Source organism: Lagenorhynchus albirostris, chromosome 4 (assembly GCF_949774975.1).
Source record: "Lagenorhynchus albirostris chromosome 4, mLagAlb1.1, whole genome shotgun sequence".
NCBI classification, from domain to species: Eukaryota; Metazoa; Chordata; class Mammalia; order Artiodactyla; family Delphinidae; genus Lagenorhynchus; species Lagenorhynchus albirostris.
Genome location: NC_083098.1, coordinates 40,963,741 through 40,991,367, shown reverse-complemented (window position 1 = coordinate 40,991,367; position 27,627 = coordinate 40,963,741). Strand labels below are relative to the sequence as shown.

The following is a 27,627-nucleotide window of genomic DNA, read 5'->3' as shown; positions in this document are numbered from 1 at the left end:
ATTTAATACTTTCAGAAAAATTAAAATAAAGAGATAAGATTTAAATGACAAAAAAATTCATATCTTTCCTCTATTTCACCATAAAAATCAAGATAAAGTGTCTAAAGCAACAACTACTATTTCAATTTTCACATGGGATAAATTAACATTATTATTGAGAACTACCTGGAAGTTCAGATACTATTAAGTATTCCAAAAGATGACTGAAATGTTTATTGTATACTTTATTCCACTGAAATTTGTTTTAAAATTTTTGACTCACTGAAAAATAATACCCTGAAGAAACATTCTTGTAAAATTTTGTTGTTGTTGTTATTATTGTTGTTTTTAAGTTATATATGTATTCTCTGATTTAGGCAAACTCGTTTTTTTTTTAAATGTCCAACTAAACAATGTAATTAAAAACAAATTAATAAGACAAGGCCTAAACTGTGTCTAAATTACTTTATAGCACATGATGACATAATATTAATGAATCTATAAAGCTGAAAATGTAATGTGTTATACAACAGCATATACTGTGTTAAGCGGGAGAACATCAGCTCACTTTAGCAGTGCCTAATCAGAAAAGATGAAGCCAGGAGTCTGGAAACTACAGCTTCATAGTCATAAAATTACTAGCAGGGAAAATTTTTACATTCTTGAGAAAGCTAAAGATGAATTAAAAAGTTGCTATAATGCTTTGTAACAGCTAGCAAAGCAAAACAACCAGTATATCATGGAATAACCCCCTTGATTAACCAATCTTTTTCTTCATCATTAATATATCCAGTGTGGTTTAGTAGGAATTTTATTATTTTCCCCAAAGGAAGAAACCTCTCATTCCAACATGATTGGTCCATAAAAAGACAGGATTTGACTTTATAGAAATTTGATTTGTTGCCTACTCTGACAAACTATATAGGAATAGCTACAGCAGGAATAAAACATGTTTGTCACAAATCAATCACAAACTTACCCTGTTACTATGATCACTGACTTTGATGATGGGTTCATTTTTTCTAAGATCCCACACAGTGGCCCGGCCACTGGGATTGGCTGATGCCAAAATATGCTGAACTTGTCTGTTCCATGCAATGCAGCTGATATCTTCTGGGGGCTATAAGGAATAAACTACTAAAAGCCATTTCTCAATAATAATCAAATTTAACTACAAAATATAGTTCTTTTTAAAACCTGGATTACTTAAAAATCGGATCTATTCATTCCAAAAATTTATTTTTATATTTTTAAGTTCTCAACATCATGCAATAGAGTTTAAGGCTCAGGTATATGCCAATTCAAGTATTTTACCTTGTTTATCACCAGGCATTTATTAAGCTCCTGTTACAAACCAAGCACTGTTTCTTTACTTTGCAACTGCTCCAAGGTAGATAACAGACCACAAAGTAGATGCTGGTCAATATGACAGACATCTAAGCAGAGCAAAAGTTACAACCTAGACCTAGAAAACTATCTTTAATAAATGGTAGGCCACACACTATTATTATGCTACCTTTCAGATCGCCAAAATGTTAGGGCCCGTTATAATGGCCACTCAAATTGAATAGTCCATACCAGGGGTCCCCAACCCCCGGACCGGTACCAGTCCACGGCCTGCTAGGAACCAGGCCACACAGCAGGAGGTGAGTGGCGGGTGAATGAGCGAAGCTTCATCTGATCTGTATCTACAGCTGCTCCCCATTGCTCACATTACTGCCTGAGCTCCACCTCCTGTCGGCATTATGGTGAGTTGTGTAATTATTTCATTATATATTACAATGTAATAATAATAGAAATAAAATGCACAATAAATATAAGGCACTTGAATCATCCCAAAACCACCCCCCCACCCCAGTCCGTGGAAAAACTGTCTTCTGTGAAACCAGTCCCTGGTGCCGAAAAGGTTGGGGACCACTGGTCTATACAACATAAAGAAACTCAAGGAGGCAGGGGGAGGATTGTTCTTTCTCAACTTATTAGAATTACATAAGAAACAGGTTGAGTGTTTTTTTAAAAAATAAGTTTCCTCTCTAGTCTATGATTTTTATTGTAAGGTTGGATATTGTTAAGATACCATATTATATAAAATACTAAACTATATAAAATATTATACCTAAGAAAATTATTAAAGACTTTATTTTATTTACTACCATAAGTCTAGTATATCAAACAGTGTCTGGCACATGGTAAGTGCTAAATAAATATTTACTATTGAAGGATTCACTGATACTCTAAAGAAACATATTTATTAATACTTTACTATGTTGAAGGAAAATCAGTGACATTTAAAAACTGATTTTAAACAAATATATTCTGTGTGAAAAAAACAAAGTGTAGAAAAACTGATTTTGGTTCTTTTGATTACATTGAAATCAATGTAATACCTGCGTTTTGGCTCCTGGTGTCATTGGAGTTGCAAAATTGTTTAAATCCCAAATGTAGATTTCAGATTCATTAGCACCAGAGGCCACCAGATTAGTCTGTAATAAGAAACAATTAACAACTAAATAGCACTTACAAATAATTAAGAGAACTCAGAATAATCCAATTCAGAGCTGGAAAGACCTGTCTGTTTTAAGGCATATAATTTTTCTAATTAAAAAAGCAAAATGTATGAATTCCTAAAAACTATGCATAACAATCTGAAATGTATATTTCAGTTTTTTAAAGAAACATTGTTAAAGAAACATTATAAAATTCTATTAAATTAAATTTAATAAATTCTATTAAACTAAAAAGACAATAATAAATTCTATTAAACTAAAAAGACAATACATCTACTGACATTTTAATATAAGACATTAAAAAGTAATTGCATGGATAAATTCTTAATTATGCAACTATATGGGCATTACTGCTTGTGGTTTGCATCTCTGGAAGGGGACCTGTTGTGGGAGACAAAAATAAGTCACCAATTCTTGCTTCAGACAAATAGCCAAATCCTAAAATAATGGCATCTATCTCAGGATACCTCAAAGCCAGCCTCTGGAGCTGGACCAAGATAGGGCTAGCAAAATCTCTTGTCTTAAATCCTCACATATTTATTTATTAAAAAATTTCTTTTATTGAAGTATAGTTGATTTACTTCAATTAAAAAAAATAGTTGTTTTAGTTTCTGGTGTACAGCAAAGTGATTCAGTTATATATATATATTATCATATTCTTTTCCATTATGGTTTATTACAGGATATTGAATATAGTTCCCTGTGCTATACAGTAGGATCTTATTGTTTATCTATTCTATATAAAGTAGTTTGTATCTGCTAATCCCAAACTCCTAATTTAGCCCTCCCCTAGCCTTTTCTCCTTCGGTAACCATAAATTTGTTTTCTATGTTTGTCCTCACGTATTTACATTTCATTTATGCTCAATCTTGTTACATTTCATTTATGTTCAATCTAGTTCCTGGTGGCACAATTTTAGGGTCAAAAAGACCCTAAAATTGTGATATGAAGTACAGGAAGATAATGAGGTTCATATACTGACCTTCATCCTTTACTGTTCACTCTCATTAATACTTCTATAAACAACTGACATATAACTATGAAAACAGAGGAACTCTGGTAGTAGCCACCTATGATACAAGACACTAACCAAAAATCAGCAGCTGATTAATCCAATTAACAAAGGAATTAGCTATCTAATCTGAAGAGTAGACGCAGAAATGAAGAAGTTAGGGTTTCTATATTTCTATACCCAAAGTATCTATTTAAAATACAAGAAAAATAACTATTTTAAACTTTCTTAAGATAATATTCAGGCTTCCCTGGTGACGCAGTGGTTGAGAGTCCGCCTGCCGATGCAGGGGACACGGGTTCGTGCCCCGGTCTGGGAAGATCCCACATGCCACGGAGCGGCTGGGCCCGTGAGCCATGGCCGCTGAGCCTGCGCGTCCGGAGCCTGTGCTCCGCAACGGGAGAGGCCACAACAGTGAGAGGCCCACGTACCGCAAAAAAATAAAAAATAAAAAAAATAAAAATAAAAAAAAGATAATATTCATTTTCTGGTTATACTCAAGTATCCTAATAATTCAAGATCTTTATTTATTTATTTTTAAAATTTATTTATTTTTGGCCGTGTTGGGTCTTCATTGCTGCATACTGGCTTTCTCTAGTTGCAGCGAGTGGGGGCTACTCTTCGTTGTGGTGCGCAGGCTGCTCACTGCAGTTGCTTCTCTTTGTTGCAGAGCACGGGATCTAGGCACATGGGCTCAGTAGTTGTGGCGCATGGGCTGAGCTGCTCCGCGGCACGTGGGATCTTCCCGGACCAGGGATCGAACCCGTGACCCCTGCATTGGCAGGCAGATGTTCAACTGCTGCACTACCAGGGAAGCCCTTGAACCCTCCATTCTTCAAACAAATACACTCACTCATCAATCTGCACAGGCACAGTTTTAGCTTTCAATTTCAAGACTGAGGCACAGCAGATTCATATACTTATATAAAATAAGCAGCACATTATCTCAAGAATTAAGAATAAATGTCAAAAGTCTAACCTGGAAAATGTTCACATCCAAGGCTCTCACTGGGCCAGTATGTTTGTCATTCTGGGCAATCACAACTTCCTTATCACCAGCTATAATTTTAGAAGGATCATAAAGAATAATATTTCCATTTTCACCACCTGCAATCAGAACTCCAGAGACATCTCCTTTGGAATCCATCTTATGAGGCCCCCAAATCAACTTGTGGTACCTTTAAGAGAAAATGAGCAAAATAACTCTTTTTTGAAGTCAAATAAATGTAGAAAAGAATCTGAAATTATACATTTAATTGTTTTCATAAATACTTCAAAAACACTGCTTCTCCTCTATTTCTGGTAACTGCATAACTTGGTGAAATGGCATTTTAGTTTTTATTTATACTCATACATACATGTTTCATTTTGTAATCTTGAAGAGTATAAAAACTCTTTTGTAGAGCTAATATGACAAAGTACACTTGATTTGTGTGTCAAAAGATATGAGCTTAAGAATGGTTTTACCATTTAGAATCTGTGAGACCCTAAGCCAGTTACTTTGGTTCATTTATAAAATAGAGCTAATCAACCACCTCCCTGATTTTACTTGACTACAGAAGTACTAACAAATTACTTGTTAAATAGTAAAGGAGTTAAGGGAGTCATCTGAAATTTTCTAAGAAAAATAATGTATTCTGAGAGTAGAAAAGTGACATCAAAATTATGTCTATTATGACAAGTACCCCACTGGTGGAGAATAAAAGATTATGGTTTGGCAAGGTGGCAGCGTGGAGATATACAAGACAAATGGTGGTGAGGAGAAAAACTGCTAGACAAAAGGTATCTGGGGTTCCCATCACAGTGGGAGGGCTTGGAAGACTATGGGAGGTCCCATGAGACTCCATCATCTGAACTGTATTGTTAGCTAAGGTAAAACTCTTCCCCAAAACTTGCCAAGCTATTAAGGCAATAAAGCATATTTTACTACTCAAAGAAAAGTGTCCTTCTCTGCATTATAATACAGCTTAAGTACTTGGAAAGGTGATCTAAACACCTATTGTATCAGAAATCATGTCAATAAAATTCTCTGTGAAATGTATTTTTAAATATAGATAAGTACAAGGGGAAAAAAAAAACCAACCTCCATTCAGGGAAAATCACTATTAACATCTTAATATTCATCCAACTACTCCTTTTTCTAGTCGTGCCTACCTTTTTTTGTAAACAGGTGAGATAAAGGAGATAAAAGAAAGTAACTCTACTATATCATAAGAAGAAAATACTAGAAACTAGAGCCTCTCCTTCCTATCCTACACATAACAGTCAGTAGTAAAAAATTCAATAAAACAGATAGACACTTCTTTTACTTCCGTAGAAATGCACTCATATTTTTTCACAAAATATTTCACGTCATTGATAGTATTCCTTACAGTTTCTAATAACGGAACATTTGTAGACACACTAGGCATCAACCACAACATATAACTGAATAATCATGTGAATTTAAGGTTGAATCTCATACCTGTGAGAAGAAGAGAAAGTGGCACAAGATTTCATATCCAAGGATGGATCAGAAAGGTCTAATTCAAATATCTCAAGAGAAGCACTGGTACTAAATGTTGCATCCAATTGTTGAGCAGATGTTCCTACAGAAAATACATTCATGGTAACTACACATGCAAAAATAAAAGACTCAGAGAAAACCATACAAAATAATGCACACTTTTCAATTATCTCACTCATGAATGCTGCACTAGTGGTTGAAATCTCAGCACATATACCACTGAGCAGATGCTTAAATTACTATAGCAATAAGATTCTGATGCAAGGCTCAGAGATGATGTTTGTACGAGTGGGTAGTGAAGATAATTTTTTAAGCCTATAGATATTTTAAAACCTCTCTGTATAAACAGCCCCATGCTTATAGTTACATATGATATAACTCCAACTTTTTATATAAAAATGCTAGCATCAAAACTGTTCTTCATTCATTCAAACTGATATTTTATTAACTTTTTTACATGTTATCTATTGTGCTTAATACTGGAGGAATAAAGATAAAGCACAATTCTATGAAGTGGGGAAGACACATGATTAATGCTATGATGTACAAGCACAGAACTCAGCTGATCCGAAGGTTGGACATTATCTCGCCAGGGAAGGAGAGACTTTCTAGAGGAGATGAAGCTTGAACTGAATTTTAAAGGACAAGTGTAAATAAGTCAGATGCGGAAGAGAAGGAATTAGGTGACTCATACTATCTTCTCTCTGTTGAACTTACCTGTAGCTAGGTAAATGGGATGATTCTGGGCAGGGCTCCATGCCTGCATGGCTGTACGATCTATTTCCTTTAACTTCATCCTGCTAAAGAGAATATTTCACACAGAAATATAATAAACATGTAATACGGAACAAAGAAACATTTTTTTACATAGAAATATACTAGACAAACCAATACATCGTTAGTAGTGCTGGAATGCCAGTAAGTCAAATTGGTCTACGTATCATTTGTTGGGAAATGTTCAATATTAGAAAGAAGAGAAACTTGTTAAATTATTTTGAGACAAATATAGGGCTATTCTAACTGTTTACAGATTATAGCTCTTCAGTTGAAAAATCAGTCTGGAAAGAAACCTGCAAAAACAGGGACAGTATTTGGTTAATTAATCTTGGTACACAATATGTTTCTCAGACAAGACAATATGGGTGGCAGTATATCAGGGGTAAGAGACGGCACATAATAAACAAAGTGCATCTTCCTGGAGCAGAATTACTCAACAATAAAAGCAGTTTGAAAAATTAATTTAAATTAAAACAGGCTAACACAGAGGAGAATAAAGCAAACCCACAGATTTGATAAAGATAAAGCAGAAAATTTTTTTTGAATGGTCACTCCAAGTTACAAACCCACATGCCATTATTTTATATATTCTCTGTTAAAGTTACTCTGGTAGAAAAATTCAGGAGGTACTGTGCTATAGCATAAAAAAAAAATTTGTTATTTTACATAAATGCATTCACATGGCATACTATTCCACTGTAAGATGTACCATAATTTAATTACTTAGCCTGCTACTGATGAACACCTGAGCTGTTTCTAATCTTTTGCTATTTTTACAAACAATGCTGAAATAAATGGCCATATATACATGTTATTTCACTCATGGGCAAGGAAAGCTGTAGATTTCCAGAGGTAAAACTGATGCGTTAAAGGATAAAAGTAATTTTAATTTTGATGGATACTCCCAAATTGCCCTCCATGGCAACTGTACCTTTTCATACTCCCAAGAGTAATCCATAAGTAGCTGCTGCCCTACAGACCTTCCAGGGTAACCAGCATGATAGGTGAAAAATGTTAGCTCTGGATAGTTGTAATTTGCATTTCTCATACTATAAATAACGTTGAACATCTTTTTTTATATGGTTATGGGTCATCCATATTTCCTTCTCTGTCACCTTTTCTGTCTATTCTTGTCTATATCATTTGCCCATTTTTCTATTAAGCTATCAGACTTTATCTTTGATTTTGCTTATTTTTTTTTACCTTTCACAAAATTTCCATTTTTTTAAAATAGATTTTATTTATTAGAGCAGTTTCAGGTTCACAGAAAATTTGAATGAGAAGTATAGAGAGTTCCCACATACCTCCCTCCCTTGCCCTCTTGCCTCCCAAACGCAGCCTCCCCACTCATCAACATCTTGTACAGCGCAGTGGTATATTTGTTACAATCAATGAATCAACACTGACACATCATTATCAACCAATGTCCATCGCTTCCACTAGGATTCACTCTTTGTGTTGTACGTTCTATGGGTTTTGACAAATGTATAATCCACCGTTTTAGTATCATTCAGAAGCTTCCCTGCCCTAAAAACTCTCTTGTGCTCCACCTATTCATCCCTCTCTTCCTCTGTCCCTCCTCTTCCCTCCCTCCCTGGTAACCACTGATCTTTTTTATTGTCTCCATAGTTTTGCCTTTTCCCCGAACATCATTTAGTTATAATCATACAACATATAGCCTTTTCAGATTGGTTTATTTCACTTAGCAATAGGCATTTAAGGTTCCTCAACGTCTTTCTGTGACTTGATAGCTCATTTCTTTTTAGCACTGAAAAAATATTCCACTGTATCAGTGTACCATTTTTATTTTTTTAACAGTCAAATTTCTCACTTTAAAAAAACTGGTTTCTGAATTTTGATTAGTTAGAAAAGGCTTTCTGCATGCTACAGTTATGAAGACATTCATCAATAGTTTTCTTCTAGCAAATTCATTTATGGCTTATTCTTTTTTTTTTTTTTTGCGGTACGCAGGTCTCTCACTGTCGTGGCCTCTCCCGTTGCGGAGCACAGGCTCCAGACATGCAGGCTCAGCGGCCATGGCTCACAGGCCCAGCTGCTCCGCGGCATGTGGGATCTTCCCGGACCGGGGCACGAACCCGTGTCCCCTGCATCGGCAGGCAGACTCTTCAACCACTGCGCCACCAGGGAAACCCTACTTTTTTTTTTAAAACTAAACTTCAGAATAGTTTTTGAAGAAAAACTATTTTTTTTAGTTTAGTTTTTAGAAGAAAAAAAGAACGTTAGTGTTTTTTATTGAACCTGTACCCAAATTAGTAAATTAATTTATGGAGAACTGACACAATGCTGAATCTTCCTATCAAGAACTTGCTGTCTTTTGATTTAAGCCTTCTTTTTTATCTTTCAGTATCGTTTGAAATTTTTTTGATATATTGGGTTTGCTTACTCCTAAGTATTTTCTTTTGGTTTGTTTGTAAATGTGGCTTTTTTCCCTTCCATTATAATGTCTATGTTCTTATTGTTATACGAAGGCTAATGATTTCTTTACATTCATTTTTAATTCTGCTATCTTACTGAATTCTCTTCTTGAAGTAGTGCTTCAGTAGATTCTGTTGGGTTTTCCACATATACACTCATACCATGTGCCAACAGTGACAGTTATTTCCTCATTTCAAATTGTCATTCCTCTGATATCTTTCTCTTGTGTGAGCTAGCCAGTACTAATGGTACCATATTCAAGAGTAGTGATAACAGCGGTATTTTTGTCTTGTTTTGTTCTTCAGTGAGAAAGCCTATTGTATCACCACTGAGCATGGTTTTGGAATTTGAGATATACATACATATATTTTTGTGTGTATATATACATATATACACACGTTTATATCTGTACAATATATATATATATGGAAATGGCCAATGATTACTGTTTTACTGAATGCTATTCATAAAGACTGGGTGTTGAATTTTGTCAAATGCTTTTTCATTAGGTAATTGGAGATGATCATATGATTTTTCTCCCTAGGTCTACCAATAAAACAAATTACACTAACAGATTTCCTAATATTGAACCATCTTTTCATATGCTGAATAAACTTCTCTTGACCATGATGTATTGTTCTACTACTGTGCTGCTAGATTTTGTTTGTTTAAAAGTTTCACTCCTAGAGCCTTAAGTGAGATTCAATCGATAGTTTTCTCCTTTTGTACAGTCTTTGTCAGGTTTTGGTATCAATGTTATACTTGCTTCATAACAAATGTGGGAGTTTTTCTATGTTCTGGAACACTTTCAAAAACAGCATTGGAATTACTGGGTCTTTAAAGATTTAACAGAATTCTCCTGTGAAACATCTGGGTCTGGTGCTTTTTGGGGGAAAGTACTCCTTTGGTAATTTTCTCTATTTCTTCTATGGATAATTGATCTATTTGAAATTTTTTAAAATTAATTAATTAATTAATTAGGCTGCATTGGGTCTTCGTTGCTGTGCGCAGGCTTTCTCTAGTTGTGGCGAGTGGGGGTACTCTTCCTTGTGGTGCGCAAGCTTCTCACTGCGGTGGCTTCTCTTGTTGCAGAGAACGGGCTCTAGGCATGCAGGCTTCAGTAGCTGTGGAATGCAGGCTCAGTAGTTGTGGCACACAGGCTTAGCTGCTCTGTGGCATGTGGGATCTTCCCGGACCAGGGCTCAAACCCGTGTCCCCTGCATTGGCAGGCGGATTCTTAAACTCTACGCCACCAGGGAAGTCCTGAATTCTCTTTATTCAAGGTCATTTTTTGTAAATTACATTTTCCTATGATATTCCTTTATTTTATTTTTTTTACAATTTTCTAATTTATTTGTTTAGACTCAAACGTAGACTCATGATTCTTTTATTCAATGTTATTATTTTTTAATATTTATTTATTTATTTGGCTGTGCTGGGTCTTAGTTGCAGCATGTGGGATCTTTGTTGCAGCATGGGGGATCTGTAGTTGCGGCACGCAGAATCTTTTTTTAGTTGTGGCATGTGGGATCTAGTTCCCTGACCAGGGATGAAACCCGGGCCCCCTGCATTGGGAGCTCAGAGTCTTAACCACTGGACCACCAGAGAAGTTCCCCATAATTCTTTTAATTTGTGCTGTGTATGGTGATTAGTCCTTATTTATTAAGAATATTTGTGTTTTGTTTTCCCCTACCCTCCTTTTAAAAATTAACTTAGCTACTGACTTGCTTACTGAGTATTTACAAACAGCCAAATTTTGGATTTACTTATTCTACTTTTCTTGTTTTTGAATTCATTAATTTCTGCATTTATTTTATTTTATTTATTTATTTATTTTTTTTTTTTTTGCGGTATGCGAGCCTCTTACTACCGTGGTCTCTCCCGTTGCGGAGCACAGGCTCCTGACGCGCAGGCTCAGCGGCCATGGCTCACGGGCCCAGCCGCGCTGCGGCATGTGGGATCTTCCCGGACCGGGGCACGAAGCCGTGTCCCCTGCATCGGCAGGCGGACTCTAAACCACTGCGCCACCAGGGAAGCCCTGCATTTATTTTTATTAATTCCTTCCTTGTACTTTCTTTTGGTTTACTTTGTTCTTTTTCTAACTTTTTAGTTAAATGCTTCACTTACCCATTTTTATTATTTCTTTAGGCTTTGAATTTTCTCTGCACACTGCTTTAACTGGATCCTATACATTACTAGTGTTTTCATCATTATGATCACCCATTTTACAATTTCCATTTGTATTCTCCATTGATACAACAGTTTGAATTTAATATCCAAGTGGAGGGGCCTTTATTTTTACTGCATTGTGATTTTTCTGTACTATTTCTTCTTTATGAAATTTATGTAAGTTTTCTTTGGGGCCTATGCAAGTTTTTGTGAATGTTCCAGAAGACCTAAAAAGAAGGGGTGCTCTGTTTTCAGAGTTCAATATATGTTAATCAAGTCTATCCTACTGACTTAATTGTTTAAGTCTTCTATATACTTATTATTATTTTTTTCCCCACTTGATCTGTCCTGGATCAAGAACAGCAAATTAAAAGTATCCTGCTACTAGTGCATTTGTGCCTATTTCTCCTGGTATCTCCTAAAACTTGCTTTATGAAAGTTACTTTGTTATTCAGTACATAGTTACATATTTACATATTGAATACATAGGTAGACAGATATTCACAATGCTAAATGTTCACTGTCAAATACATATTTTAGCTTTACAGGATATTTTTCATCTTAAATAATGCCTTTGGGCCTGAATTTCACTTTGTCTCATATTGAGATCAATAGCCTAGCTTTCTTTTTATTTGCCTTTATGTGTGCTCTTTGGCCTTTTCAACTTCTGAACCATTTTGTTTTCCCTGGCTATCTTGAATACAGTGAAAAAAAATCAGGTTTTGCTTAGTGATCCAATTTGAAAAAATTTTAATAGATTAGCTAATAAATGTATTTAAAACTTACTGATATGACAAAAATGGTTACTCTCATTTCTATCATAGTCTGCTATGTTTGGTTTTATAATGTTAAAAAATCTCTTTCACTGTTATCTATTTTTGTGTATTTTTAATTTTTTTGATAATTAGAGTGATTTGTATTTTTGTTCTAGTATATGTTTCTGGTTCCATCTTTGTTACTATAATTTTAAATAATTTCACTTAGTACTATTAATCCTCTATTTCTTTACACAGTTAACTACTATGAGCACTAACAAAATTAGCTTATATAATCTTACTGCCTCTCTTGCATCACACAGTTATAATCACAGTATTATCTTTCTCAGTGTTTACCTTTGTACTGCTAAATATGCTTATGCTTCTACTAACTGATTTGTCAGCTTTAAATAATGTTCTTTGACTCCTAGCCATTATAGATTAGGCAATCCACAAACTTATTCTACATCCAATTTTCTTCTTACTTCCCAGTTCTCTTAATTTTTTACTTTTACGACCAATTCCTACATCATCAGGTATTTAACATGTACATTTTATTCTTTCTTCCTTATTCCTACTTTTGTTTTAGCCTCAGGTCTATTGTAGTTAAATATACTCAATGTTCTCCAACAGTACTCTTGCCAGTTTTCTTACTCATCTCTGGAGGATGAAGTTCATCCTCTAACAGTTTCCTTAAGAGGGCCTTAGACTAAAAACATGCCCTGAGTCTTACATGTCCAAATTGTTTATACTTGATGAACATTTTACAGATAATAAAATGAAGGCACAGAAAGATTAAATAATTTGAACACACTAGCAAGGGGCAGAGCCAAGATTTGAACTCAGAAGTTTAGCTCCAGAGTCCAAGCTCTTACTTGTTATTACAACAAGCTCAAGTATTCAATTTTAATCATAGAATAAATATTAACATTTAGGAGAAATAATGAATGGCAAAGAAACTACAATGCATGATGAAATTAAGGGAAGAAGACATGTATTTTAGAAACAGCCTAGTTTAGGCAAAGTGGATAGAAGGTTGAACTACATAGCTTAGAGGCAGGGCCTCTGGAGTTAATCCTCAACTTGAATACTGGGTCTGTTACTTTTGACACCGTCGACACATCATTTGACCTCTCTGAGCCCCAATTCCTACTTACCTTTGTAAGATGGGGTTAAGAATGATTACCTTAGGGGATATTGTGAGGTTGAAATGAGATAATGTATTTTACAGAGGTCCAAACACAAATTAAAATGTGGTTTTTTTGGTTTTGTTTTGTTTTTTGCGGTACGCGGGCCTCTCACTGTTGTGGCCTCTGCCGTTGCAGAGCTCAGGCTCCGGACGCGCAGGCTCAGCAGCCATGGCTCACAGGCCCAGCCGCTCCGCGGCATGTGGGATCTTCCCGGACCGGGGTACGAACCCGTGTGCCCTGCATCGGCAGGCGGACTCTCAACCACTGCACCACCAGGGAAGCCCTAAAATGTGTTTTAATATGCTAACTACTTTAAAGATTATTACTATCATGAGATTAATCAAGGAAACTGCACATCTAGTCTCCTAAGATTATTGTGAAGAAAAAAAGGAAAAAAAAATCCCAATTTTCTAAGAAATGAAAAAGAGGCTTATTTTCTTTATATGAAATGCCCTCTTTTTCTTCTCAGCCAATTGTCTTTAATAATAAGTTCAAATCCCAGGTCCTTCATGAAATCTGCCCTACTGGTCCAATCCACACTGATCTAAATAGTCTCTTAACTCTTTACATTAGTCTGTACCACACTTCAAGTGTCTTACAATAAAGTTATTTATCTTAATAAAACTTTTTAACATTCTGTTAGTACATATTTTCCCATCGCCTGTTTTACCAACTGTTTTATATGTCATCTTGTCTCACCAAATCGACAAATACTGTCATTTTTTCAATCAAGTGTTACAGCTTTTACCCTTTTCGGACTCAAAATTGCTTAGCACAGACTGAGATACACAGTTTTGCTTGATTGATTTTGAATGTCTGTATTTATGGGAATACAAAAAGACTGATGAGCTAGAAAGACCAATTTCAAGTAAAATATTTAATTTTTAAATTCTTCACTGTTTAAAACTTAACTTATTTAAAAAATAGGGGAAAGTACTAAAGTGCCTTTAGAATAATTTCTAAAAGTGACAACAAAATAGCTACATATATATAAAGTTTTTTAAAAACCAAATTGAATATAATTACAGTATCTTTAGGAGTAAAGATACAACAAGGGCTACTGAATTCATGAACACTTAGTTAATGTGTAACATTTACTGAGAGAGAGTGAGACAAATTCACAAGAACATAAAATGGTTAAGTAGGAATTCAAAGCATTTATAAAGTCTATTTCTTGGCCTTAGTACTCAATGTTCCACCAGAAGCAGTTCCACTTATGAACCTGTACTGAACATAAGGCTTAAATACCATTGTTTAAAAAAACATCAAATCACTCTACTACAAATAGCCTAGAACTACATTAAGCGGTCTGAATCTAATTAGACAAGAATACCATAAACTACATATCATTCTCAAAACTATTAAGAATACTATGGAAATACAGCTTCATCTAGATACATGTGTATTTCCTCTTAAAAATGACCACTTAGTTGTAACTAGTTTTCTTGAAAATATGAAGAAAGAAGTCTTAGATTAAAACGTGTATTTCCCAAGTGAGACTTGCTTTGAAAACTTTGTGTAATTTTTTTCAATATTGTATGTGATTAGAATTCATGCTATGTAGATTTGTTTCATTCAAGACTATTTTACACAGAACATAGTTGTGAAAATATTAAAAGAAAATTGTGAGGACAATGGTTTGTTTACATATACCCCCTATAAGACAACATCTATAGCACAGCAGTTAAAAGTATGGAGACTGGAGCCGACATCCTTGGTTTAAATCCCAGCTTCACCATGTCCTAGCTCTGACTTTAAGCATGTAACTTTATCTATGTGTGTCATGGCTAACCATTTGGTAAAATAACTGTAATAAAAGTACACCATAGGTTTGTTGTGAGAATTCACAGAGAACAGTCCCTGGCACCTGGTCAATCAATGCTTGTAAATGGCAGCTAATACAAAAGTCACAATTTAAAATGTTTACCCCAGTGAATCTTCAAAAGAATACATCTACTGAAGAAAATATATGATCCAGAAAACTTTTATTTATTCATCCAGTTTGTCTCCACAGCAATTGTGTGCAGTTAAGTGAAAACTTTTTTTCTTTCTGCATTTTCTAAACGCTAATTTTGTGAAGCAACACTAAAACCCAACAGTACTATTCTCTAAAAAAACACCAACCTTACAAAGCTACATATAGAGCTGACCTAAACCAGAAAGTAAAAAGTGCAAGAGGTAACAGAACTGGAAACTCTGACTCCCAAACCAGGAATACAATCCCTAGCTGCCACTGTCTTTAGTAAAAATCCATCTTGTGTGGGCAAAATACCTCATTATGGATGGGCACATTTGTTCTAGAGAATTTGTTTAATGTTATTGATGTTCTAGGCTCATCTCACTCAACAAAAACCAAATCAAAGAAGCAACTGTGCATCGGTGAACTAAATGGAGTCACACTTATCTGCAGTCTTAATAAACAAAACTGAACTAAATGGTGTCACGCTTATCTGCAGTCTTAATAAACAAAACTTTCTGAGCTGAAATTAACTTATTTAAGAATGACAACACTTCTAAAGACAATTGAAAAATCAATTTAATAATATCAACTTACAAGAATCTTTAATTTGGGATTTGTAAACTTCATGAAAATATACAGAAAATCCTATCCGTGTGTATATGTGCATTTGTTTAGGAAGATGATCCAATGGTTTCATCAGATCCTTAAAAGAGTGGAATCCCAAAAGGTTGAGAATCATTGCTCTTTACAGTCTACAAAAATTTCTTTCCGTTCTTATGCTATTAGTTTCAGAAAAGAACTTGCTTATATACAATTAATATAACTGTAAATCCACTCAAAATCTCACATTTCCTAAGTAAACTTAGATGTATGTAACAGAAATTCACAACAACAAAACAGTTCAACTTATCCAAAAGTTCTTAGAGTCTACGAAACTTTCCCAGAGCTGTAATTAAGGGACAATGAGAAACCAGGAGCACAGAAGAACCACTAAGAAAAGGTAAGTAAACTTTAGCCAACTCTAGAACAATCGTTATGTTCAGAAAACTTAAGACAGCATGAAACAAGGACGAGGCTCATAATTATTGATTAAATAGAGTTACAGTTGCCCACAAAGACAATCAAATTTCAGTTTTCTGTGGTTAGAAAGACAGTTTAGGAGGAAGGATTTGTCACCATCAATGCAACTTCAGAATGACCTAGGTAAAATTAGTTCCTTGCGCTCACGGAAAAGTTTATAATGCTCGTAAGCCCAGGCAATATTTTGATTTATTTTACACCTGCCCCGTAATTTAACCTCGTATAATAGTAACTTATTAGCAAAAACATACAACACTCAATGATACTTCCTTCGAGGTATAGGCTGCGACCGGCGACTACTGCCCTTAAAATAATCCAATCCTGGTTAAATGACAACAGCCTATATAGTTAAAACCCACGATCCTTTAAATCTGGCAACAGTTCAAATAGCAACAAAAAATCCCAACCAAACTAAAGTCAACCAAAGTAATCCTGAGGTTTGTTTCCTTCCCTCGCCCTTGGGGACCGCACCTCTTTGTGCACAAGGATCTGAAGGTCTCCTAACCTCAGACGCCAGCTACGGGCGCCGGCAGGACACCCTGTCGCAAGTCTCAGCGGCGCCTCTGCTCAGCAGTGGAAACGTCGGCGGATGCGGACAGGGCGATCTCCAAAGCAGCCGTGACGCCAGGCGTTGACCCGCCGGGCCCGAAACGAAGACCCGGGCGCGCCTCCACCAGAGGCCGGGCCGCAGGCTGGCGGCGACCAGCGGAGACCGAGGCCGGGATACCAGCGTTGGCCCAGGCTCTCCCTGAAGGGCCAGGGCCCTCAAAGAGGAAAGAAGGGGACAGGCGGACACACCTGGCGGGGACCCCCGGCGACCAGTTCCTACAGTAGCGCCGCGCTCGTCGGACTCTCCCAGCATTCGCCACCGCCCCTCCTCCTGCCCAGGGCCACCTCCACGTTCCGCTCCAACGTGGCAGTCGCAACCCCGCCCAGCCGGCTATCCGACGCTTCCGGGAGCGACGCCTTGCCCCGCCCGCCCCGGCGCGCGGCCGGCCACGGCACTTCCGGGAGCGATGGTGGAGGAGGGGGCTCGCTCCCGCGCCGTGCGCGCCCCCGTGAGGTTAAGGATCGGTTCTCGGAGGTGGCGTGCGGTGGCGGCCAGGACGACGCGAAAAAGAAAAATCCTGCTGGGCGTAGCTGCCTAGCGGAAGAAGGGCCCCGGCCCGCAGGAACGCCACGTAGCACTGGTCCTGTGAAACGTCAGCAGCCCCCGCGGCACTGCCAACGCGACCAGCCACCGAAAATCGGGCTGCAAGGGCCTTATTGCAACAACTGTAACTGTGACTGGGCTCTTAAAATTGCTTACTTGGTTCTACGGCATTGCTTACTGAGACTTCTTTAAAACCAAACGGATCTGTTTATACCCAAAGGCTGTTGTGGACGTACTTGATTTGTTACTCTAAAGAGGCATACTGGGGTAAATAAGGTATTCCAGTTAGTATCCTGCGGTACTATTTGAGATGTTAGCATTTGCCTTCAGTCACTGTAACTATACTAGTTTCACCAGAGCCTGGCATCTAATTAGTGCGTTGCCTGGATGTTGTTTCTAGTTTACGGAGGAATTATTTCACAGCGAACAAATAAAGCCAGAGGAAAATCACTTGCTAAAGTACAGAACCTGTATAGTTCCCTTCCCATTACACCAGTCAAGGGTCTTTTCTAAACACCTTCACTGGAAGTAGTATCTTTTTTGCACACACAAAGCAAAATATAGCTAACACTCTTATTTAAGACAGTAGGCACATTTGTACTCACTGTACTCCTTCCAACACCCTTTTAGCGTTTTATACTTCTGGTTCCGTTTAAAAAGCAAATTTATTTATGTAGGGCTGTAGTAGACCTGCTCAAGAGTCTTAGGATAGAGTTGCTAATTTCTAGAATTCTAAAAAGCCTTCCATTTTTACTTACCGCTGCAAGGACTAGTTTACCTAAAAAGGTGTCAGTAAAAATCCCTGACTTAAAAGTGGGACCATCATTTGAGTCAAGTGAAAAGAAACATTGAATTTCCTACTGCCCCATTCCCCAAAGATCCCCCACCCTACTACCTGTAAGTGTGCAATGGTATGGAAAAGTATTCATAAGAACAACTTTCTCAAAACTCAATGATGCAAGCAGTGGTCAGTCACATTCTTTGGTATACAATCGTACAGTTCAATTACATGTCCCTATTGCATAAATCAAACTGCAAACCTCTCCACCCCGGAACCCCCTTTTTGTAGACCCTTGTGAGCTAAGAATGGCAAAAGAAAAATGTTTCATGAGAAAATTACATGAAATTCAAATTTTTGTATCCACAAAGTTTTACTAGAACAGAGCCATGCTAAATGGTTTGTTATTGTCTATGGCTGTTTTTGGTGCTACAAAGGCAAACGAGTATTTGCTAGAGACTATATGGCCCGCAAAGCCTAAAATATTTACTATATGGCCCTTTAAAGTAAAGTTTGCCAACCCCTATTCTATTAGACAGGATTTTACCTACAAATGGATTAATGCTCAAAGTCCAAATGAGACATTTAGTATTATAAATTTTTATTTCAAAGACTTGATGTAGTAGCATACAAAGACAATGTGAAAAATGTCAATTATAATATATATGGTTATAAGGCTAAAATATAGTGGTTTCTCAACTTGATGTATTTATATCTGGTTGAATACAAAGACTCCTTAGCTTGTTTTAAATGCAGGCGGTTCTGGCTTTGACTATGCAAGCTGAAACTCTGCAAAGTCTTAATCTATGGGATTAACAATCTATGATTATTCTGTAACCTTAAAATTTGCCAAAACATTAAAAACCCTCTGGTGTTGGTTATAAATGTAATATAGTAAAATTAATATTTAAAACACTAGAAACATTGGGAATTCCCTGGCGGTCCAGTGGTTAGGACTTGGCGCTTTCACTGCTGGAGCTCGGACTGAATCCCTGGTAGGGGAACTGAGGTCCAACAAGCCACGCAGCGCAGCCAAAAAACAAAAAAACCCAAAAACCCCAAAACCGAACCCCCCCAAACAAACAAAACCCCAAAACAAACCACTAGAAACACTGAAAATTATAATGTTTTATTTCTTTATAAAAAATGTATCAAGTAGTTTGAAAAGTGCTTGCTTTCTTCACATTATATGACTTATAACATGGAGTGTGCATCTTATCTCTGCCTTGGCAAACTGTCATACTCCTTTCTAAGCTTGAATCAGCTTCCAAAATTTTATCCTTTGTGCCGTCAATGTCATGAAACATCTCTGAAAGTTCCTTCAATGTGAAGTTTTTCAACAGCATGACTTCTGAGACACGTTCATCCTTTACAACTGCTTTACTCACGTAAAACTTTATATTTGCCTTCACTACGTTCTGCCTCCTGCATATCTAGAACTATTTCTTGAATGGCACCAGTGTCAACATTCCCAGGATCATCTTTATCTTCTAACTCCATTTACATCCCATCCAAATCCTGCAGTTTTTTGCATAGTACAGTCTCTCACTACTGTGCAAAGCAAGACTGCCTGTAATTCTTGGAATCTTGAGTGCAAATTTCACAGTAGCATCCTTATCTGAGCTTGTAGCTTCACCAGGTAGCTTAACATTAATCAATTCATGTTGACTTCTGAAACAATGAAACCAGCCTTCACTGGCAGTAAATAGATGTCCTTGTAATTACCATTTTCCTTCAATGCAGCAACTAACTTCAATGCCAAACTGACTGGGATTTGTTTTTGATTACAGTCCTCAATCCAAAGAAGTAAATGCTCCATTTCAACCATCAGCGGCTTTCTGTTCCTAGTACAATTTAAACGAAAAGATGTTGAAGCAACTTTACATTGTTTTTGTATTCATCAGACTTTTAAAATGTGGCTTGTACTGTAGCTTCATGTAGGCCTAGGTCTCATCCTATCTTTGCTTTGCTGTGGCCATTTTCAAATCTAACCACATCTAATTTCACTTCCAGTATTATCACTTTTCATTTCTTTGCTATTCTGTCATATTTGTTGACCAATTCCGTCTTCTGATTTTCTATTTTTGCAAAATCTCACATGGGTTTATCCCTAGGAGACAAGGAGGCAACACAAGTATATGCTTTACTATCTGTGTGTAACTAATAGATGTTCAGTGACCAATCACCAAGACTTTGAAAGAAGTCATGTAACTGCTACTGTTCATGATGCACATCTTTGCATAATGATTTTGCAATAAAGAGCCAGTAGCAAAGTTTATGCAATAATTCAGTTAATACTGTGACAACTAAAAGTTCAGCTGTGTTGTTGTGGGACAGCTGTTGTTTAACTACATTGTGAAAACTGATATTCACGCATGGTGAAATGGTGCAAAGTAAGGACTACCTGTATCTAAAAAGAAAAACTTGTATTGGTAGTTAACAAAACAGTCAACTTTTTTTTTTTTTTTTTTGCGGTACGCGGGCCTCTCACTGTTGTGGCCTCTCCCGCCGTGGAGCACAGGCTCCGGACACGCAGGCCCAGCGGCCATGGCTCACGGGCCCAGCCACTCCGCGGCATGTGGGATCTTCCAGGACCGGGGCACGAACCAGTGTCCCCTGCATCGGCAGGCGGACTCTCAACCACTGCGCCACCAGGGAAGCCCAAAACAGTCAACTTTTAACCCAATTTAGTTAACTACTAGCCAAGCCAAATCCTAGATCAAATAAAAACTTCAGTTTTTCTCAAAAGAATGTTAATTCCAAGACTCTGAATTACTCATTGGAGCTACAAGAATGTTTGGAAGTAATATAATATAGAATTCTTCAAATAAGGATTTGCAGACAGTCCAAAGACATCCTTTTGTGAATTTAGGCCCCCTTCCCTCATTTCAATAATCTTTAGGTCTGCAAAAGAGTAAAGTTCTGGACAACCATACTGCTGTCCAGATTGTAAAACTTTACAATCATCACAAGGCACAAGGCACAAAATTTACTGGATAGCAGCCAGTACTATGTTTACTTCTGCAAAACAGTAGCATCCACCCCGTTAATGTTTACATTTTGTTTTCGAATGCATTTATTTTGTAAATCTTTTCATTAAGGGCAATAAACAAAGTTTATATCAACTTTAAGAAATAGAAAATTAACTTAAATCAACATTGAGTATTCACAAAAATTTTCCCGCTTTATATTCCTCCAATTTGAAAAACACCCCAAGATTACACGCCTGATTAATGACAGATTAATCTGGTATTAGATTTGAGATTCTTAGCTTCTGACCACTGGCCTATCTGTTATTCTTGAAGAAAGCTAAAGTTATAGGATGGTCATCCACTGGCACACCAAACAATTATGTACAGAATATCCAATAATTCAGCAAATTTAAATCCCAGAACATATGATCTCTAATTCAGGGCCTGAAAGAATTGTATTATTTTTAAGAAAAGATGACTGTCAAGGTTAAAAGTCCTACCCCCCACCCACCCAACTGCCTATGCTGTATTAAATCTATTGATTTGGAAAATTATATTATTTTTGAAATAGTATTTGTTATCTTTGAAAGCTGAAAAAATAAGGAAAAATTTTAATTGAATATGATATCCACATTATGCTCAATATATAATGAATACAATATCCAATTTTTTGCTCAGATTTGATTTTTTGTCTTCTTTTGTCAAAATTGAAAAGTTTATAAACCTCTTACCTTATATAAATCTTCGAATTCCTGATAAATAGGACAAATGGTGTTCTCTAAGAAAAACACCCTTCAATTTTATTCCTAAAATGAAAAACATTTACAGGCAAGTCAATGTACAAAAACCACATTTTATCTATAAGCCTCATGATTTTTTTTCATTATGTCCTCATCCACATACATTAATCACAACAAATCATGATGTGAACAGCAGTGGAAAAGTTTAATCATTGGACATTTATACTTTCTTCTTATTTTCAACTTAAGCTCTAGCCTTAAAGTTTTTATTGCTTAGCTCCTTTTAAAAAATACGTAATAAATGCACATTTCTATAGTTTTAAATTCTCTCACATAGAACAGATAAGACCTCCAATTTTACTATGATTGGAAAAAACCCATAACAAAGATAATTTCAAGCATATCATTTACTACTTTGCACAGGTTACCTTATGCTAACTTGGAGGTGTCCTCTTCTCAAGATCAAGCCTGATATGGGAAGGGTAACTATACCTTAATACATTCCCAAACTGGTTATGCCTTGCTTTATATGTAATGTTTTTGTTATCAGACAAGGTTTCCAATGATCAGAAGCACTAAAGCTTTAAAGGAAAAGGGGGAAAGTCGTCTCTGTTAACAAAGAACTTTTAAGCAGTAATAATGGGAAAAGACTCAAAAGATTACAAATCTCAGGAACTAATTAGAATTCTGCCAATTTGGAACATTCTGACTTCTTGACAAAGTCTGTTTTGCTCATTAAGAGGGACAGAGCCCATGGTGGGGGAGAAAGTAGCAGAAAGAAAAGAAAGTATACTCACCCTATTGGATAAAAATCAAGCTTTTGGGGAAAAGGGCAAACTGCTCTAAGTCTGCTGCTGCATATTTGTATCTTTACTCCATCCTATGTCAAATATTTGTGTAACTGCCTATAAGTAACTGGACTACATTCCTTGAAAAACTCTAAACATTAAGGGTTTGTCAACTCCTCCAAGTCAATCTGAACCCCAAGCAAAATAATAGAGGAAGGGGACACACAATTTCTATCTATAGTCTAGTGCCACCAGCTTCTCTAACCGCCTCCACCTAGGAGGAATTGGGAGAGGGGAAATGGGTCCGAGAAAAACAATATTTAATGAAGGCAGAAGATTCTGACTATAAACTGAACTTTCTTTTCTTCTTTGGCTCCGGACACGCAGGCTCAGAGGCCATGGCTCACAGGCCTAGCCGCTCTGCGGCATGTGGGATCTTCCCGGACCGGGGCATGAACCCGTGTCCCCTGCATCGGCAGGCGGACTCACAACCACTGCACCACCAGGGTAGCCCTGAACTTTCTTATAAACTCCTTAGAAATTTTCCAAAATGAATGTAGCACCACTTAAGTAGTTTATATATACATAGGCGAGAAAGAAACCATGCACCATAGCAAAGAGAGCACTCATTTGGATCATATGCTCTCATACTTCATCTGACTTGAGGGTCAAAGATTAAATCTCTTGATTTAATAAACTGAAACAGTTTTTTAAAAAAAGTATTTAACTAAAGTGTGGCAGTCAACCTCCAAGATGGTCTCCAATGATCCTACACCTCTTAGCAGTCACACCTTTGTATAGTGCCCATCTATACCATACCAGGACCAACAGGATAGGGTCCTGTTGGTGTTTTGTCACTTTCAAGACTATTGAAAGACAACCTTCTATCTTGGCTTTTCTCTCTTGGACGAGTGTCCGAAAGCCAGCTATCATGCGGTAAAGACACTCAGGCAGCCCATGGAGAGGTTCACATGATGAAGAAGAACTGAAGCCCTTAGCCAACAGCCATCAGGGAACACAGGCTTGCCAAATGAGACAGTTTGGAAGCTGCTGTCTCTCTTCTACCTCCTCTCCCCAATGTTCCGTAAGTGTTTGCTGTTTTAAACTGCCAAATATTGAGTAATTTGTTACACAGCAATAAACAACTAACACAGAAGGTCACAATCCATATCCAAAAACTAAAACGCACAACTTATAAATTAGCTCTAAAGGTCTAAAATTCTTGGGAAAGGACCAGGTTCAGAACTGTCTTTATATTTAATCACCAATAATTTCAAGACCCCAAGGCTTTCTGAAGCAGAAAAAACCCCAGAGAATTAAAAGGATGAAAAATTCAGCAAGAATATGTCAGTCACTAGAAATACATTTTATTATATCAAGATGACAAATAAATGTAAAACTAGCTAAAAATCTGACAAAAAGGTAGGTATTCAATAAGAATGATACCAATCCTAGAAGGCAAAAAGTCTATTTACTTTCATAGGGTTGTTGAGAGAAATAAGTGTTTAAAACAAAAACAAAAAACTGTGTGTATAATACACTTAGTACAATGTCTTACATGTAACCACTCAATAAGCATTAGCTGTTACTATTTTTTCCCCCAAGTAACCAATTAATGAGATTCTATACCATAAAACAGAAAATTAGATTTCACTCAAGGCTTTATAAATCCATTTTTTACTTGGACAATCCTCCCCTTCCAATTCACTGCTTTTGTTCCAGGAATACTTAATACATTAAAAAAAGAAAGATATACTACCTCCCCTGCATATTTCTAGTAATTATCTTCCAAGACCCAGGAATCTTTTCCCAACATCTCCAAGAATATAATTCCTGAAAAGAGATATTTTATTTTAAATTATTTTCTGCACTGGTCAATGCTTTTGACAAATAACATCTTTAATACAGCTGACATATCCTCATTTACATATGCAGTAATCACAACAGTTCATTATGTGAACAGCAGTAAAAAGGTTTAATCATTGGATATGAAGTTATCAAAGGAAGCAAAGATGTAATCAAATGATTAAATCGAGAACTTCAATGTCACCAGTAAAACAATAAAAAATAGCAACAAAAAGCATGTAAAACTTATAAGCAAATGTAAAAATACATAAATACAACTCAAAATCAATGATTCCATTTATAAGGGACTGCATACTTCCCTATCCAAAAGTACACTAAGAATACCAAGAGCAGCGACCCCTTGTGGCTTCTGTAAAGTAAGTGGGTTATTTTCATTTAGCAGGTCTACATTTAAGTAAATCAGTTCTGCAACATAGCAGTTTTCTGTAATTCATCTGTAATTAATAATTAGAAGAATATTGTCAGAATAATGTGCGAGCCATATTATCAGGAAACAATGCAGCAGAAACACACGTATCTATTTGCGCGCCAGGGACTGAAAACACAAATTCACCTCAGACATTGTCTCTGCACTCAAGGAGCATCCTCTAGCAAGTTTCTTACAAACTTTGAGTACTTAAAAAAGGGCAACCACCACAATGATACCACTTCACACCCATGAGAATGTGGAGAAACTGGAACCCTCGCCCATGGCTCGTGGGAATGTAAAATGGCAGCCACTTTGGAAAAGGTCTGGCATTTCCTCAAAAAGTTAAACATGAGTTAGCATATGACCCAGCAATTCCACCCTTAGGCATATACTCAAGAGGAATGAAAACACATGCCCCGACACAAACTCGTACACTACTGTTCATGGCAGCATTATTTGTAACAGCCCCCGAAGGAAAACAACCTGAATGGACACATAAAATGTGGTATATATTCATATAATGGTATATTTTTTGGCAATAAAAAGAAATGAAGTACTGGTACTACAACATAAATAAACCTTAAAAATATTCCAAGTGAAAGAAGCCAGTCACAAAAGACTAATTTCTGATTCCATTTATATGAAATATCCAGAATAGGCAAATCTACACAGACGAAGATTAGTGGTTTCCAGGGACTGGGGGAGGGAAAATGTAAGCAGTGACTGCTAATGAAAAGGGAGTCTCTTTCTGGGGTGATGAAAATGTTCTAAAATTGATTGTGGTGATGGTGGCACAACTCATGATACACTAAGACCCATCGAATTGTGCACTTTAAATGGCTTAATTGTATGGCATATGCATTATATCTCAATAAAACTCTTGCCAAAAAAATAAGGCAACCAATTTTTAATTGAAAACTTATTTATTTCTATTTACCCTTATTCAGGATTTAATTGGTTGAGTGCTAAAAAAGCTTCTAATAGTCTAACCAGCTGACAGTGATTTAAATCCAGGTCCTACCCTTTGCACATCTTACAGCCAAGTTAAGTACATCCCCCATGAACCAATTTCCCCCATTCATGTACTATCCTTAGACCTTGTGATTTTTAACAAAACTACATAAGCAAAAGCTATGTTAATTTCATTCAAATAAGATATAAGCATATTATAATGGAAAGCAATCGTGAATAAGTAATACCTCGAGATGAATCTTTTTGGCTAGAGTCTGGATAAAGCAAACAAAAAGGGAAAAAAAAAACAATCTTGCTTGGAAATGTCTGACTCATTCTTGCCAGCTGGAGATAGAAACAAAAAAGTTAGGAACATTTCTGTTTCCTAAAATAGGCCTCTACAGTTAAGCACGAAAGATGCCACATAATATATACTAAGGACCTCTTCAAAGATACAAAATAAAAACTATGTCCTACCTTGGCCCCATTTTGTTTCCTCTATGAAAACTTAAATCTTATACTGTAAACATAAAGAGCTTAACGAAGACATCGTTCTAAGATCTTCTCACCCTGAAAGCTATCCAGGATGCCCCACACCCCAACCAAAACCATTTCATTGGCCCTCTCTCCTGCCCCTCCTAGCACTGCTATTGATGAGTCCAAACTAGACCGTGCGCTTACCCCCAAACCCTGAGGACCTTCTTACCTTATTCCCTTCTTATCCCCCATTGCGGCAAAGGATCTTGCAGGAAAGAGTCAGTTGAATTGAAAGTCGACTTATCTTGGTATTACATTCTCATTCAAGCTCCTCTGAGGTCACATACCTAACAGTCAACCATATCAATAGCCCCTACATTATCTCTGCATCAGAGAACTACAAAATAAAAGGCAAGGGGCTTCCCTGGTGGCACAGTGGTTAAGAATCCACCTGCCAATACAAGAGACATGGGTTTGAGCCCTGGTCCGGGAAGATCCCACATGCCCTGGAGCAGCTAAGCCCGTGCGCCACAGCTACTGAAGCCCACGCACCTAGAGCCCGCGCTCTGCAAGGAAGAGTAGCCCCCCACCCTCTGCAACTAGAGAAAGCCTGCGCGCAGCAACTAAGACCCAATGCAGCCAAAAATAAATAAATAAATTTATAAGAAAATAAAATGCAAGGAAATGACATGCTCCCAGTAAATCATTTATTCGGGGTCCAATTTTGTCTTCAATATTTCTAAGGCGCTGCGTTTACCCCTCTCCCTCCTGTCCCTCCCGTCACATCCTCCCGTCACTTTCAGAGCTCGCACCTGGAGACCCATCGGCATGCCACTGGATTCGCCTCAACTTTGGTCCTGCCTCTCCCCTTCGCATTCTCTCGCTGGGACTCACAAGAAGCGCGATGGCACTGGATTTAACCAGAGAGCACGGACGAAAAGGAGCCCACGCCAGCTAAATCCAGTAACCACCCTCCAATAAGCGGGGAGGGGCGGCCCAATGCGCGACTTAATGCCCCTGGCCTTTCCGATTGGCTGCTGCGACACGACGTGGTCTGTGATTGGCCACAGAGACTGCCGCAGGGCCCCCGGAGAGAAAGGGTGGGAACCCTGCGCCTTAAGA

The 27,627-nt window shown here is 37.2% G+C and overlaps 1 protein-coding gene and 1 long non-coding RNA gene across 20 annotated transcripts in view; both read right to left on the bottom strand.

Annotated features, from left to right (window-relative positions):
• The window catches only part of SEC31A (SEC31 homolog A, COPII coat complex component), a 64,345-nt gene extending 47,048 nt beyond the window's left edge, over positions 1–17,297 (bottom strand). For 15 of the 18 annotated variants that reach the window (XM_060147922.1, XM_060147926.1, XM_060147927.1 and 12 more), the window contains exons 1-6: positions 17,170–17,297; positions 6,722–6,804; positions 5,963–6,086; positions 4,478–4,676; positions 2,367–2,462; positions 959–1,099 (exon numbers count right to left, since the gene is read on the bottom strand). In XM_060147922.1, the coding sequence (XP_060003905.1) occupies positions 959–1,099; positions 2,367–2,462; positions 4,478–4,676; positions 5,963–6,086; positions 6,722–6,800 (639 nt within the window). In that variant the 5' untranslated portion in view covers positions 6,801–6,804; positions 17,170–17,297. Of the gene's footprint in view, positions 1–958; positions 1,100–2,366; positions 2,463–4,477; positions 4,677–5,962; positions 6,087–6,721; positions 6,805–16,842; positions 17,134–17,169 lie in introns of those variants that run through there. The other 3 variants (XM_060147924.1, XM_060147925.1, XM_060147923.1) reach the window with 3 other exon arrangements.
• A 2,118-nt stretch (positions 17,298–19,415) lies between these two features.
• On the bottom strand, positions 19,416–27,492 carry LOC132519745 (uncharacterized). Of its 2 annotated transcripts, none has more exons than XR_009540270.1 (5): positions 27,318–27,492; positions 26,277–26,852; positions 24,562–24,635; positions 22,006–22,080; positions 19,416–20,412 (listed from the first exon to the last, which is right to left on the bottom strand). It is a non-coding gene; the product is annotated as an uncharacterized LOC132519745 (long non-coding RNA). The 2 variants fall into 2 exon arrangements; XR_009540269.1 differs by having other exon boundaries at positions 19,416–20,146.
• Positions 27,493–27,627: the final 135 nt, after the last annotated feature.